The sequence below is a fragment of the Centroberyx affinis genome, unplaced genomic scaffold, assembly GCF_046629955.1.
Source record: "Centroberyx affinis isolate AG114_WGS23_722 - 3 ecotype Tasmania unplaced genomic scaffold, CSIRO-AGI_Caff_v1 ptg000829l_1, whole genome shotgun sequence".
In the NCBI taxonomy this organism is placed as follows: domain Eukaryota; kingdom Metazoa; phylum Chordata; class Actinopteri; order Beryciformes; family Berycidae; genus Centroberyx; species Centroberyx affinis.
This window is the reverse complement of record NW_027279428.1, coordinates 41571-56997: the sequence shown is the minus strand read 5'-3', so window position 1 is coordinate 56997 and position 15427 is coordinate 41571. Positions and strand designations below refer to the sequence as shown.

Sequence of the window (15427 nt, the reverse complement as noted above, 5' to 3'; positions counted from 1 at the left end):
CGTAGGTCTTCAAAATATTTTTTGCAGCAATATGAATAAACTCTAGGGTAACTTGTATTTGTCTCTTTAACACCAAAATGACAAGTTATATGTGGGCTATGCCCCAAAATGCAGAACAACTAAAAGTTAAACAAAGAGCAAAAATATCCTCGTGATTACCTACCAAACAAAATCAGATAATAATGAAATGCTTTTCCTTTCCTATCTGTTTTCAGCATGGCTTCTCAGTCCCCTAAATCTCTGGAAAATCCCAACTCTCCCATTTGTATTTACTATTTTTGTTGTCTTTCATTTGCCTTCCAATGTGAAATTCCGATATTTCCGACAGCACCTGAAGGCAGCATCAGATAGACATCTAGCGGTACAGCGTCACTCGGGACAAAATTGCGGAACACAAGGGGGAAACAAATATGAAACGTCCCGGGAAGTTAATCTCAGCATATTTAACAACCTTTGCACTTCTGGTTTGTCTGTGTTCAGTGAGAGGTAAGTCCTTTTTAAACTATTGACACGTTTACGTAGGCTATCATATATCTCATTCATCGCATTCAATAGGATTCAAATGATCAATGAAGTATTTGCCAGGCTGTAAACAGGCTGTAAACAGGCAGTATTACATAGGCTATTGTTGTGCCACATAGGTTAGGCTACTGCTTCACTGAGGTAGGCCTATTTACCATCAGGAATCAGAGATATCATTTCTTTTCATTTGATCCATAGGGGGATTTGGCACTGAATTATGCTATGCCAACTTGCCAACTAGTCTTTTTTTGCCATGCCATTTCTTCCATTCCTCTCATTAGCATTTCCATAAATGTAGCCTAAAGTGTCAAATCTAAGTCATAATAACTTAACTGTGACTCATGAAGATCCTGTGTTTTGTATTGTAAATCAGGGTGAGGAGAAAAAAGAGGGGCCTCAATAAATAACAAACAGGGGGGCTGTGCTTGTGCAGCAAGTATCACACAAATGAGAAGATATGCCACTCACTAAAACTATGTCAAAACCGCCGACTGTGTCAGTCCTCAATAATCAAGTACTGGAATTATTATATGCCAAGTAGTTTTTACTTTACAGCCATTTTTACAACAATATTCAGTGACTTTCCTCATCATTTCTCATCCCAAAAATCGTCTTACTGTGCAGCCTTCCTTGTTATTTAGGGTTCAATCATGAAAATATCAGTTTTTGTCCAAACCTCTATTCATAAAGCAGTCCATATGTAATTTGGAGGCCTTAAATGCCGAGATGCAAACTTATCATTGTCATGGTGTAATGAGTGAGTAGATGTGAAACTGTTCTGTTTGAGGTCAGCAAAGTTTCTGCCTGCCATGCTGTTATTACACCCAGTGTTTATCATAACACTGGGTGTAGGCAGGGAGGCAGGTTTTTAAAATAAAATAAAAAGTTATTTGCAGAAGAAAATAATACATCTTGTGGATGCTTACATTGTAATATATTGTTACCCAGTGGATGCGTGTCTTCTCAGATTTAGAGCTGGTGCAGATGGAGTGGAAAATAATGCCATATGTGTTGTTGTCTGGAGCCAGCATGAACCAACTGTCCCTGCATCTACTCTGTGTTTGGCCTGGAAATAGTTGCCCTCTAGCAGCACTTGAAACTATATAAAATGTTCCGAGGAAATACAGCGATGACATATCGTCAAGAATACTTTAGAGTGTTGTGACTGGCAAGGTGCATGCGGCGACTGTTATGCTCCTGGCCTGATGTTTGTGTGAATTAGCTTATTCCTCCCCTGCCTGTCCACCTGTTGTTTATGGGATCAGGTGGGATGCGTGCCTCAAGCCCCTGAGCTGCTCCACTGTCATGTTGTGTAACTGGTCATTCCTGAAAGAGGTGTATGCTTGGGTCTACCTGGCTAATCCTGAAATCTCTTAATCCCGCGCATAAACACATTCTGTTATCAAGTGTCAGCTGAATTAAAATAAGCTGTCCATTTACAAATTGTTTTGCTCTGAGAAGCATTCTGTTGCTGAAGTTGTTTTTCAGTATCCAAGCAACGGGAAACACTGAATGCCTTGTTTTCACGTCCCAAAAAAGACACTATTGCTTCTATATAGAGCTGGAAGAGAACAAAACGAAGGATAGGTGGCATCTCTTTAAATTAGTATTGCTTCCATTTCCACAGTGATGCTATCATCTTTTATTTGCAGTGCAGCTTCTTTGACGTTTTTGTTTCCACATCAGGACTCCATCATTACCCTCATTACTTGCTCTTTGAAATGTTTCCTCTGGTCAATTTGTCTGACTTGCAAAAGGGCTGTGAGACTCAGACTGGGGTTCATGCTGAAACATGTCAAGTCAGTTCAGTAGTAAAGCCAGTCTGCTCAGTTCAAAGGTTTGACAGCAACTGTCAGACCTGTTCTGGTGTGAAACAGTGTGGGTATGGTGAGAAGAACATTTACATATCTGGCTACCCAATATTCGGGCCCAAACAGAATCTGTGCACTGCTAAAACAATTGTTTTCATACATGCAACACCACATTTTTATGCTAGTAGCTGTACACAGTGGTAACACAATTCACAAATTATCCACACATCTTCAGACAAAAATACCACAGAAAATTAAAGTAATGTTCCCTCCGGCCTGCTGAGAGATTAAAATGGTGATTCTGACGTGACACCCAGTGAGTCAACAAGATGGTAAAAATAAAGATTACATGAAACAGCACTATACTTTCAGCTAAGAGTTAAAGGTTTTTGAAATGATGACAGTTCTGATGTGACTTGTAAAACCCGAGCTCCGCCTCTCCTGCTGGAGGTTTCTGCGATTATTTTCCTGATCCAGCCGGGATCTCTGAGTCAGCACTTTGGGCCTCGCAGCCAAAGTTGGCCCCAACACCGCTGTTCCTTTGTGTTGCTGCAAATGCTCCGGCACAGCCACAGAGCAACAAAGAGGAAATATAGCTGAACATACTCCTGCGTAAGAAGAGCAATTAGAGATCCTGTAATGTCTAAAGTGTATCCCCAAACACATTGTTATCATGTGTTTTGGCATTTTTTTGTGTGTGTATTAAAGGGGAAGTCCACCCTCGGATGCTCTTACACTGTTACGTATCATCAATCTGTGACTGCATTCTAGGGGTTATTGTGTGATGAAGTGTTGTAATTTACTTTTTTGTTGTGCCCACTTTCCCTCTACCTGCCTCGTCTACTTCTACTTCAGTTAATGATTGCCATCCTTTCCCAGAATGCCTTTCAACAACCCTAAGAGAACGAGTGTGAACTGTGTGTTGCATTCAGTGGGTTATGTGTCGGTTGAGAGAGCAGTTGCGATAGCATAGTAAGTCCAGTCATAAAAAAAGTGAGTGTGTCTTGTGGCTGCATTGCATTCTGGTCTATTGAGGCTACTATTGGTGGAGAAATTGGTATCTCTGCCTCTTCTACGATGAATTTCTTGAACTTTGGCACAAATAGTGAGTCTAGAAAGAAGCCCTCTTTAGTTCTGAGGGACTGACACCAAAACCTGACATTTACCAATGATGTTTCAGATAGCTGAAAACATTTTTGCTATCAAACTCCAGTGTAGCTGTGCAGTAAATACGACAATGTGATGTCACTTTGTGTACGTTTTGCCAATAGCTCTTTTTTTTTAAGGGTGTTAAAGTGTTGAACACCTTCTTCTCCATCTGTTTTCCTCAGGTGATTACTGTGAGGTGAATCTCTGCCATAATGGGGGAACGTGTGTGACGGGAGTGGGAGAGGATCCCTTCATCTGCATCTGTGTGGATGGCTTCGGCGGAGACACCTGCAACCTGACAGAGACAGGTAGAGAGGAGGAGAGGACACTTGACTGGAGTACAGAGCATTAGCAGAGAGAGCCATAGGTTAATCAGACTCCTTCTCATCCCCTCTCAGGCCCTTGCAGTCCAAACCCCTGTAAGAACGATGGGTCCTGCGAGTTCTTCACTCCGACCAGACGAGGAGACGTGTTCAACGAGTACATCTGCAAGTGCCAGCCGGGCTTCGAGGGAGCGCACTGTCAGATCAGTAAGTACCTACTGTACTGACTGTGACTCATGACTGTGCACCCATACATCTATTTACATTCACCATAAATCTCCTTGTTCCTCCTCTTAGTTGTCTGCACTCCTTTCTACTTTCAGGACCTTGGGAGGCATTTATTTAATTTATAAAGCCTTTTTATATAACCAGGAAAGTGTTGAGATCAATGGTTATTATTCCCCAGGGCATAGGCAGATAAAGAACATTTAGTTACAGGTAAAAAAAAAAATCAGCAAAAGATTTAAATGTAAGGAAAAGTAAGCAAAAGAGAAGAAGGGGAAGGGGGCAGACAGAGGAAGGAGGAATGAAAAGTAGAAGCAGCGTCACAATCCTAACAACAGTCAACTTCAAAAATCAATCATCGACAATTTCCAATAGATTGATTTTCCGCAATCCTAACAAGTCCGTTAAACCATAATAGAGTAATATAAACAAGTACATACACACATTTTTCAAGTCAGTGGACAGTGTACATGAATAGCGTCGGGTGTCACTTGCGGTAGAGTTTCTAACAGCCAGAAAAGTGTAAACAGCTGAAGTTTTTCCAGCCTGTCATGGCATCAGCAGTATGAGAGATGTGTAGTCAGCTCAGGAGTCTCATGAAAGGCCCTCATTCAGCTCTGGCCCTGTGGCTGTTCTGTTTAGCTAATTAGTAAAAGGCCACTCCAAGTCTCTTAGCATGCAGAAGCCCTCGCCACGCAGATTTAACATTGCATCTGTTTGTGCTTTTTCTCAGACTTAAGCCTGACCTAATGAATCGAAGAATTTGATAATGGTGAATTCCGTCATATCCTCTTAAGATAAACCCCCGGATTATCGATTTGCTTTGCGATTAGTGCAGAGTGTGAGAATTATTAGTTGGGGAGTGAATTGAAAGAATGAGGAAAGGAAGGAAATACCAGGATGCTTTTTCCAAGAAACGGCTAGTCCAGACAGGAGTGAAAGAAATGCCATTGACAAATCATTTGAATATAAAGGAGCGGTTTGAACTCTGGTTGACACCCATAATGTGTTAGCTTTGGATCATTGTGTGTGTGTGTGTGTGTGTGTGTGTGTGTGTGTGCGTGCGTGTGTGTGTGTGTGTGTGTTTGTCATGTGAAAGTGTTATTTGTTTCTGAAATGTATGAACGTCTGACCGCAATGGAGTAAAAGCCATAGGGATAGAAGCAGAACAGGAACAGGCCCTATCTGGATTTGCATCAGTTGCAGTCTTTATCCAAATGAAATTCAAATTAAGATATATTAAAATATCCAAACTGTAATGGAGGCACCTCTACAGAAATGGGCTTTTATCTCATCTCATATAAGGGAGTAAGGGATTTAGAAGAGCTACTCTCACATGCTTTCTCAACTAATGCCAACACTGAATATTAAATCAAATCACGTCATATTTCCTTATTGTTCTGGCAACATCGGCTCATTCTGTCACTAAACTAGCTAGTACCTAAGGAGGATCATGCTGTTACTGAACTAGCGTTTATTGGGAACGAACAGCTCACCCTCCCAAAGCCGAGCCTGACCACCAATTGCAGTGTTTGTGCAGTTTGGTTGTCCACTCCCAAAGATTTTCTAACTTTGATTCAGTCATTCGTCACCGTTCTTATGGGTGTATAGGTGTGTCTGTCCTCCTAACCACTTCCTCGCATGACATCAGACACACGCGCGCACACACACACACACACACACACACACACACATACACAAGCACAGTGGATTGGATTTTTCCATCTCTGTTCTGGAAGCTCTCTCTCTCCCTACTTTCTGTCTCGCACTTGGGATAGGTTTTACTGAGTCTTTATTTATTTTTGGTTTTCCTTGCAACAAGAGAAACAAGAGAAAATGGGGGAATGTTAATTTCTTGTTGGGACAGGCTAAAATGGCAGTTTTTCTGAGTAGGAAAAAGAAGGTTAATGCAGCGGTGACACAGCATCAATCTCTCTCTCTCTCTCTCTCCCTCTCTCTCTCCCTCTCAATTTTAATGTTTTTTTAAATTCAGTTTGATTTACTGGCACGAATGCCTGATGTTGTCAAAGCAACACTGAGCATAAAATACAGCTGAGTAGAATAATACAAGTAACAAAAAACATCTAAAGATTACAAAAATGAATCCTAGTTCACAAAACCAAATGATTAGTGCAAGCTGGATCTAGAAAGAACTAATCAGTGGGCTATAACACAGACTTTATTCTAGCAGGATCACTTGTTTTTCAGTGTCATTCACTGCGTGCCGGTGTTGTTGTCACAGCGATCCTGGGAATGGTTTTTAAGTTGTGACCAATCCTCTTAGTGTTAACAGGAACAGGAGCTAAACAGACCCATGTGGCATTACGTTCACCTGACGTCTGTCTGTTAGATTTGGAGTCTGGAGGAGTCTCTCAGGGTCAGCGAGACGGGTAGAAACTGTTTTCTAATGGGCCAATTGAGGATAGAGGAAAACAGAAGGGAAGGAGCATTGCGTTGGGTCTTTAGTGTTGAGTGGACAGGTGGTTTTTAGATGGAGGTAACAGCAGAGCCAGAATAGGCCAATCCATGGGAAGTCTTTGTAAATATACACTAAGATCCAGTCAAAACCAGCAATTTGTCTCATTGCAAAAATTAAAATGCCTTTATTTCACACAGCAAGAATAGATTTAAAACAGTACTACTCATTGTGACTCACTTTTAATGAATATTTACAAAGACTTCCATTACACTGGCCTATTCTGACTCAGCTGTGGACAGAGGAAGGTTTGTCAGTGAGCTCTGTTATTGAATCGTGTTTGAATTAACATGCGCTCACTAATTGCTCTCGCAGCTCTTGGTGAAAATGCCAAAGTCCTTTAAAATGACTGACATGGATTCATTTTGCTGCTGTAGAGTGGAGCACACACACACACATCCCACTGCTGTTGACTCTGTACAGTGTTAGATAAGTCTGCCTCCCTGTGGAGATTAGACAGCATTACATGGGTGGTGTCTAGAAGCGATCAGGGACGTTTCAGGAAGTGATGTCAGAGGTGTGTTGTCACCATAGTTACAGTGGAAGAGTCCTGTAAGCCTTTCATCTATGTAAACAGGATGTCTGGTAGAGGGGGATAAGCTATAAGACAAGACTTAGATATGACATTTATCAGTTGATTTCACAATCACTACAACTGAAATGGAAATTACAAAGGCAATTTCTGTGTGCGTGTGTGTGTCTGTTAGCTGTTAAAATGAAAATATTAAGTGAGCATGCAGTAGTACAATAGTAGTCCGAGTAGAGTTGACATTATGTCAGCCACACTTGATTCACACTCCCTTCTCTCTCTCTCTCTCTCTCTCTCTCTCTCTGTTACTCCCCCCCTTACCCTCTCTCTCTCTCTCTGTCTCTCTCTCTCTCTCCCCCTCTTCTCTCCCTCGCTCTGTGACATACACACACACACTCTTCCACTAACTTTGGTTCAGTTTGGTTCAGTCCTTCCCCTGTTGACATGCTGTAATTTTTCCATCCCTGAACTTTGAAGGGGATTCATGGGATTCAATTCATTCAATGGGACATATTTCAATTGCCCAAACAAATTTCCCTTCTCCTCAGGTGTAACATCTGCATTAGACACAGAAAAACATGCCACACTGACAAACACGCATGCTATCATCTTTAGCAACCTAGCTAGCATTACAACACTGACACCATGTAACTCAGATTGACTATTAATTGAGCTAACATTATAACTCATTTTTTACACCAAGCTCACTTTTCTGTTCTGTTGTCTTTAGTTTGAAGAATACATTTTGTCACACTTTTCTCCTGGAATTTAAGGACTGTTTGAGTTTCTTCAATAGAGCCAAATCTGTAACTGATGGTGACAAGAAATGGAGATAACGTCCTGAAATCTCCTGTATCCCTTCTAATTCCTAGAACCATGACACAAATTACAACTACCAACCCTGACCTTTCACCCTAACCTGCTATGCCCCCTGAATTGGTTGCCAAGTGCGTCCTGCCCGCTCTCCTGTGTTGCCCTCAGCAGCATCTCTGTCATCATGTGAGACTAAAGAGAAAGCAGCTGTGGGTTGGAGGCACAGTGAGGCTATTGTGGCTCTCCACCTGCCTCGAAAACCCCTCTATACTTTGTCTGACCTGTTTTAGGGCAGGTGTGCACCGCATCTATAACCATTATGTTTTTTTCATCTTGTGATTGTTGGGTTTCAGGGAATCTTTCACTACTTCGGGACTGATTTTATGTTAAGTTATAATTAGAGTTGAAACTAATGAGTTGCTTTCTCCTTCAGATGTGAATGACTGTGCCGTCCAGCCCTGTAAGAATGGAGGGATGTGCAGAGATCTTGAAGGAGACTACACCTGCCACTGCCCCTCACCCTATGTTGGAAAGCAGTGCCAGCTACGTAGGTTCACCAACTAATTTAACATTTGATTCACTTTTCATCTGATGTGTGTCATTACACATACACATAGTTACACTAGCATTTAAGTACCTTTGGCCGATTCCAGACACCCTTGGCCAAATCAGACAGATGCAAATATGTAAACGTACAATTACACATAACTTGCTTTTCCTCAGAAAACTCTGTGCTAAAAGTGCTAAAAGGCTGTAAATGAGTATAAACTGTGAAGAGTGTGTGTCTGGATTGGGCCACCAGTACGCTATACAGTATGTGTGTCAAATGTAATAATTTAGTGGTTGTGTGTCTCAGGTTGTATATCTCTGCTGGGGATGGAGGGCGGGGGAATCGTGGAGTCCCAGATTTCAGCCTCCTCTGTGCACTATGGCATTCTGGGTATGCAGCGCTGGGGCCCGGAGTTGGCTCGGCTCAACAACCAAGGCATCGTCAACGCCTGGACCTCTGCTGCCCACGACAGGAACCCCTGGATCGAGGTGAGAGAAACACACCAGAACACATGAAGTCAGAAACCATGAAGTCACACTGATTGACTAATGAGAGCTGTGTGGGTCGGTTTATTTTCTGTTTTGTTTTTTTTCACATATTTTTTATTTGGAAAATGGTCAGTACAAATACCTTTTTGGGGTGAAGAAGCTGTATAACAGACACAGCAAACAAAAGTGGGGAGGGGGGTGGGTAAGAGCACCTGCCATGGTGGTGGTGTTGAGTCTAGTAGGGTTTTACATCTAGCTGTAAGTTATTAGTAATTCTATTTTTATGGGTTAGAGTGGACCACGTTTTATATTATAGCCCATTTAGAGAGAAACTTGTTGGATTATAACTTTAACCAATGAGTCAGTTTTTCTATTCCTTGTACTTCTTTCAGTTTGGAGAACCAAACAATGGTTCGGTATATTTTCATAATCATGATGTCAGTCTGGGTTGAGGTGAATGAACCTTGTTGTTGAGGCCGACTAACAGGATCACTCTTTGACTTCAGATCGATATGCAGAAGAAGATGCGTCTGACGGGCATCATCACGCAGGGCGCCAGCCGCATGGGCACCGCCGAGTACATCAAGGCCTTCAAGGTGGCAACCAGCTTCGATGGAAAGACCTACAGCACTTACAGAGTGGACGGCCAGAGGAAGGACAAGGTTAGAGGGTTCACCATGTTTCAACCAAACACAAGGGTGGAAGTGATTACATTTACTCACATTACTGTAACTGAGTAGCTTTTTGGTGTTCTTATACTTTTTTGAGAAATTTTACTTTACTTAAATACGTTTTTACTGAAGTATTGTACTTCACTACATTTGATATCACATCCATTACAGAGTACAAATTTGTGGCTCTCCATAAGCAACAGAAACTGGACAATCGTAAATTCACAGTGAACGATCAGTCAGAAAAGAAGAGAAGAGTAACCTGGCTTTACTCTGTTTTGTGCACTTTATTTTGTAGTTTCCAATTTTTAAAATTAAAAGAATCAAGTAACAATGTTCCCTTTTCTAAAAAGTAACTGAGTAACTTTTAAATGAGCTACTTTTTAGATTTTTACACCAGTACTTTTACTTCTACTTCAGTAAAATATCAGCAAAGTAACAATACTTCTACTTGAGTAGACCAATCTAGTACTCTTTCCCCCACTATACATTACTTACCGTGTGTCTTTACTGTGCTTAGTGTTTACCACACCAGCAGCTTGTACATAATCATAGACTGACTGACTTACCTAATTTTCTACCTTGTGCTCCAGGTTTTTGTGGGCAACACAGATAACGACAGCACAAAGACCAACATGTTTGACCCTCCTGTTGTGGCCCAGTACATCCGCATCATCCCTGTGGTTTGCCGCAAGGCCTGCACCCTGCGCATGGAGCTGGTGGGCTGTGAGCTCAATGGTAAACACACAGAAAACATCCAGCACAGTTTGAAGCAGATACTCTTCCTTAAAGTCTTGGAACGAGGTCAGAAACTGTAGTTGAAAGATAATGGTAGATGGGATTTTATTGACTTATTTTAGCCATTTAATTAGACAGATTCCTAGATTCTGAAACGCAAATCCCTGAAGTGGGAAAGAGTGGAAAAAGCCTCTTTTGTTTAACTTTCCCACTGTTTCTTTTTTATTGTGTTGATTTCGACTTGCTGTGGTTGTGCTGACAAACACGATGACAGTCAAAGGGTTTATTTCAACTGCGTAACATCTAGCTGTGGTTAGGCCACATAGAAAATGTACAGTATAAACAGCCTTCAGTGGGAAGCTTTTACCATCCAACAATAAAAACAGTCCTTTCAGGTACACACACACACATATGCACACAAACACTGCACACACATACACATATTTGTGTTTTCCCACCTCCTTTCTATTGTCCTTTGTTTACTTTGAACAAAACTGTGCAAAATGTATAGAAAAACACCGGTCTTCTTTGGTATATGCATACACACTGCATGCATAGCTCTATGTATTTTACTGCATGCATCCTTCATCTCTCTACTCTGTGAACCTTTTTCTATTTTTTCCACTTGGACATGGGTGGGTGTAAAAAAAAAAAAAATTAATCAATCAGATGATTTCTGCATGTTCTTCATTATCTTCAAATGGGTTGTGAAGTTGATTCATTCTTTTCTTTGGGTGTGATCATTGGTTTTTCATCTCTGCTCTTCCCCTTGTCTTTCTCTTTCTCCTTCTGTCGCTTGGGGTTTCCCGCTCTCTGTCTTTCTCTCTGCTTTTTATTCACAGTTTATTCAAACACGGCAGGTTGCTCTGAGCCCATGGGGATGAAGTCCCGCCTCATCTCTGACGGGCAGCTGTCCGCCTCCAGCTCTTTCCGCACCTGGGGCATCGATACCTTCACATGGCACCCGCAGTTCGCCCGGCTGGATAAGCAGGGAAAGACCAATGCCTGGTCTGCCGCCACCAACAACCGAACAGAGTGGATCCAGGTTAGGGAATCCGCAGTGGGAAAATTACATTATTAGTAACAGTTGGATCTACAGTAATACTCAAAATATCTGACATTCAATGGATGGTGAAGTCTTTTAGTCTCCTCATAACTTTTCTGTGATCATTTAATCCAGTGGATGCTGCAGAGTATAACTGTTCTCTTTGTTCCTACTCTAGGTCGATCTAGAGAAGACGAAGCGGCTCACAGGCATCATCACCCAGGGGGCCAAGGACTTCGGGGTGGTGCAGTTTGTGTCGATGTTTAAAGTTGCTTACAGCAACGATGGACAGTCTTGGAGCATGGTGAAGGAGGAGGACACCGGAAAAGATAAGGTCAGACAAATGTGGATCCCTAAAATGTATATATCCTTAATATATCTTATCAAATCCAGTCTTGTGTCCTTGTCTTGAGTATTTGTGATCATTGCTGCTGTTTTACATTTCGTCTGAAACTCTTGAATAACTGCTTTCTTCCCTGAGTTAAATGATATACAGTATATATTGTTGAATGTTGTTATATAGTACTTTTGCATAAACTCCCCTCTCTAGGGAAGCATGCCAATAGACTTAAACCTTAGCAAGTCTCACATTATTGTCTTCCTCTCTCCTCTCTCTCTCTCTTTAAGTTGAGTTTTACTTTTGGACTTTTCAGCAGCAGTAATAAGCCCACTGTCCTAAGCATAGCAAGACTTTTTCTCTGTCCTTTTTGAGAGAAAATCAGCTGCTCTTTCTACAATGTCTGGACTCAGATGATTCAATAAAACTGTAAAACAAGCTTTGATCTTTTTATTGAGCGCTGAGCTGGCAGGCCCTCGACATAACGATGCCGCCCGGGGCTTCGTCTGAGCGCTCTGAGCGGCTGGGTGGGGCCAGTCGGATGTGGGTCGTAAGGTTGTCAGGGACCGGCACCGCTCAGCTGGATTTACAGCCTCTGATGACAGTCAGTCATAACATATGACATCTGGGGGATGCTTTTATCCAAAGTGCGTTACAGTGCCATGAGCAGTTTTAGCATGGATGGGCCCAGTGGGAGCTGAAGCTATGCTGCAGTGTTAGTGCCATGTTTTACTCACTGACTACAAAGCACCATCAATCTCCCTCCTTATCACCTGTTTCCTCTTACAAGGAATCTTTACTCTTAGCAAAACTCAAATACTTGGACAGAACATGCACTATTTACAATACATTATTCCCCATTAAATAATTATTCTAGGGGGCATCCTGGTAGGTTAGTGGTCTAAGGCGCGTACCATGTAACCGTGACGTCCTGGGTTTGAATCTGGCCTGGGACCTTTGTCATTCCCCTCTCTCTCTCCTAATCTTTCATGTCTCTCTCTAAATCTACTATTCTAATTTTATTCACAGATTTTCCAAGGCAACACTGACAACAACACACATAAGAAGAACCTGTTTGAGCCGTCGTTCTACGCCCGGTTTGTCCGCGTCGTGCCGTGGGAGTGGCACGAGCGCATCACCCTGCGCATGGAGCTGCTGGGCTGCGACGAGTAGAAGCCCGTCAGTCACGGACCGGCAGTGCTGCCTCCCGTCCCGCCGCTCCATCTCTTCAGACCGCACCTGGGACAGAAGCGTCTTACCCTTCTGTAGCATCAGGACAAAGGACTTGAATGTCTAGAGTGCACCTCGCATTGGGTTGTGTTTCGTTCTCCATTCATTTCTCTGGATAAAGCTAATATTGGCTGAATAGCTGGGATTGTAGGACTTGTAGCACTTTTTGGGTAGTGACATTTTTTAGTTTATGTTAATTCCATCGCTATGACATGAAGTTGCAGTTTGTGGATGCTCACCGAGAGCCCTCTATTGAGTATCCATGCTTTGGATTTCAGTAGCTTTGGATCTTTGCGAATGGTTTTGTTCTAAGTGCATATTACCATGTAATTTATTTGCTTCATCTAAGAATTCATACTGATTTCTGGCTGTCTTACAGTTGGCACCTCGTGATTGTTGCTCTTCACCTCTTCAGTTCTGAACTAAAAAAAACAAAAAGCTGCCAGTTTCAACATGGAGTCTGTTTGGTTAATGGAGCACAAACTAGCATAATGAAGCAGGGCCTGTGCAATATGTATTTTGGGATATCCAGATATCCAAATAGCCCAGTGTGGGAAAAAAATTACTTTCAAATTTGAATTACATTGCTCTGCATAAATCATATGCATCAAGTGACGGAATGACAGATATGAAAATGCGAAACTGTATGGATATTCTGCATGATGTTGTAATGTTTTGCACTTGATATCTACAATTTTTTTTACACATTTTAGCAGGTTTTTCTTCATTCTTACATATTTCATTCTTATTTAATCATTTTTATTCCAAATGTGAAATATTTAGAGAGAAATTGTGTAGAAAATAACTGTGGTTTTACATTCTTTTTTATTCATTGTTGGTCTTGAACTGAGATCATTTATTAAAAGTTAAAAAAGAAAAGTATGTGTCTTTATTCAATCAATGAACATTGATATCTAGTCCCACCTAATCTCTGATGGAAAAGTAGACTGTGTCTTTTTTCAATCAATGAGCATGATTAAGATATGTCTTTATCAAGCATTGGTGTGTTATACTGTATGTCACTGGTAACACTACAGGTTTATTACTGCTTGCCAGGGAATATGGGCAATTCTGTGTCATTCAGATGCAGGTTTAGCAAAGGAACCAAATCCTCTTAAATTATGTCAACATATAACTCAAACTCATATGAGAGGAAGGCCGGACTTTATTTGGTTCTGTGATGGCTCATGGCTGTCAGACAAAACAAAATTCAACTCTTCTTTCCACAACATCTCCTGAAAGACTAATGAATGACCATCATAATCTTCTACTTTTCTGTTCCCATCATTTGCTTGAAGAAGTGAGCACAAAAATCTCTTGAACCACCCAGAGAAGTTGTGAGTTTCCCCTGCTGCCGGACTAGTGTTCCTCGGCCTGCTGTTTACGAGAGTAATTACACCCTGTTAGCCCCTCATCTCCCTGCTATGCACATAGTCCTGGTATGTTTGGCCCCTGGCAACAGCTTTCATCTCTATGAAATGAATCGTTGAAGGATGGAGCATCTCTAACACATCTGTCATCACTGTGTGTGTGAGTGTGTGTGTGTGTAAGCCTACTGTATGTGGCTTTATAGTGTATTTTATGTGTGTTTTCCACAGCATAGCAGGACTCCAATAAAATAATAATAATGTTTCCAGAAGAACACGGTGCCAGCTGGAGGGATCCGGGGATGCTCCTCGACAAAACATCTGCTTTCAAAGAGTTAAGGAGCGATGCGAAGAAGTCGTCTTTGCTTTCTCCCTGGATATTCCTCCCCCAACAGCTGGACAAAATGAGCTCATTTGTTATGGTTGGTCATGTTGTGATAAAAGATAGTGATTCTGCTAATGACACTGGTGGGAACAGGATCAAAACAACTTGCTGGGAGTGTTAGGCAGTAATTCAGCCAAAGCACTTTGGAGTTAAACTATTAGTTTAATTGTTTTGCAGTAGCAGTAAAATTTTAGCACCTTTTCTACTTAAAATACATAAAAATATTTAATATTAACTAAAACAGAGTTAACATAAGTAATTCATCTGGTCTTAGACAGTTCAATAAAGAATAACAACTGTTTCCCAAAGAATGATTATAGTTGTTTGAGCTTTTACAACCACATGAACCATATTTCAGAGTCTTCTTTCAGTAGTTAAGAGTTAGAAAAAAGAAAATGTGTCCACATCCTTTTAAATGTATCCTTTGTATTGCATACAATGATTGGGGATCTCCAGGAATTGAACATTGGAAGAAAACAGACATGCTCACAAATCTACACTGGATTAAAGGAAAAATAAACTTGGAACACTGATACATGAAATCTAGGTTTTAGGAATTGTCCTCCTTATCTGCATCCCTGTTTTCCAATCCCCCTTGATTTTTTCTCCCATACCAGAATAAGACAACCTTACAGTCCAAGCAGTTTCAACTTGTCAGCATTGCAGTTTTAAAACCTTGCTGGAACATTGACTTGTTTTACTGTGAAATGTTTGGCATAGTTTTCTAAACTAATCTACACCTCAATCCATAGTAATTGATGTTTTTGC

At 41.4% G+C, this 15427-nt stretch overlaps 1 protein-coding gene across 2 annotated transcripts; it reads left to right on the top strand.

Annotated features, from left to right (window-relative positions):
* Positions 1 to 387: 387 nt before the first annotated feature.
* LOC139645196 (lactadherin-like) lies at positions 388 to 13742 on the top strand. Of its 2 annotated transcripts, none has more exons than XM_071520843.1 (10): positions 388 to 486; positions 3665 to 3790; positions 3881 to 4012; positions 8282 to 8395; positions 8705 to 8886; positions 9393 to 9548; positions 10151 to 10295; positions 11156 to 11340; positions 11519 to 11674; positions 12707 to 13742. In XM_071520843.1, exons 1-10 carry the CDS (start codon positions 411 to 413, stop codon positions 12848 to 12850), a joined length of 1416 nt encoding a protein of 471 aa, XP_071376944.1. In that variant the 5' UTR covers positions 388 to 410; the 3' UTR covers positions 12851 to 13742. The 2 variants fall into 2 exon arrangements, with proteins under 2 accessions (XP_071376944.1, XP_071376943.1); XM_071520842.1 differs by having other exon boundaries at positions 11138 to 11340.
* Positions 13743 to 15427: the final 1685 nt, after the last annotated feature.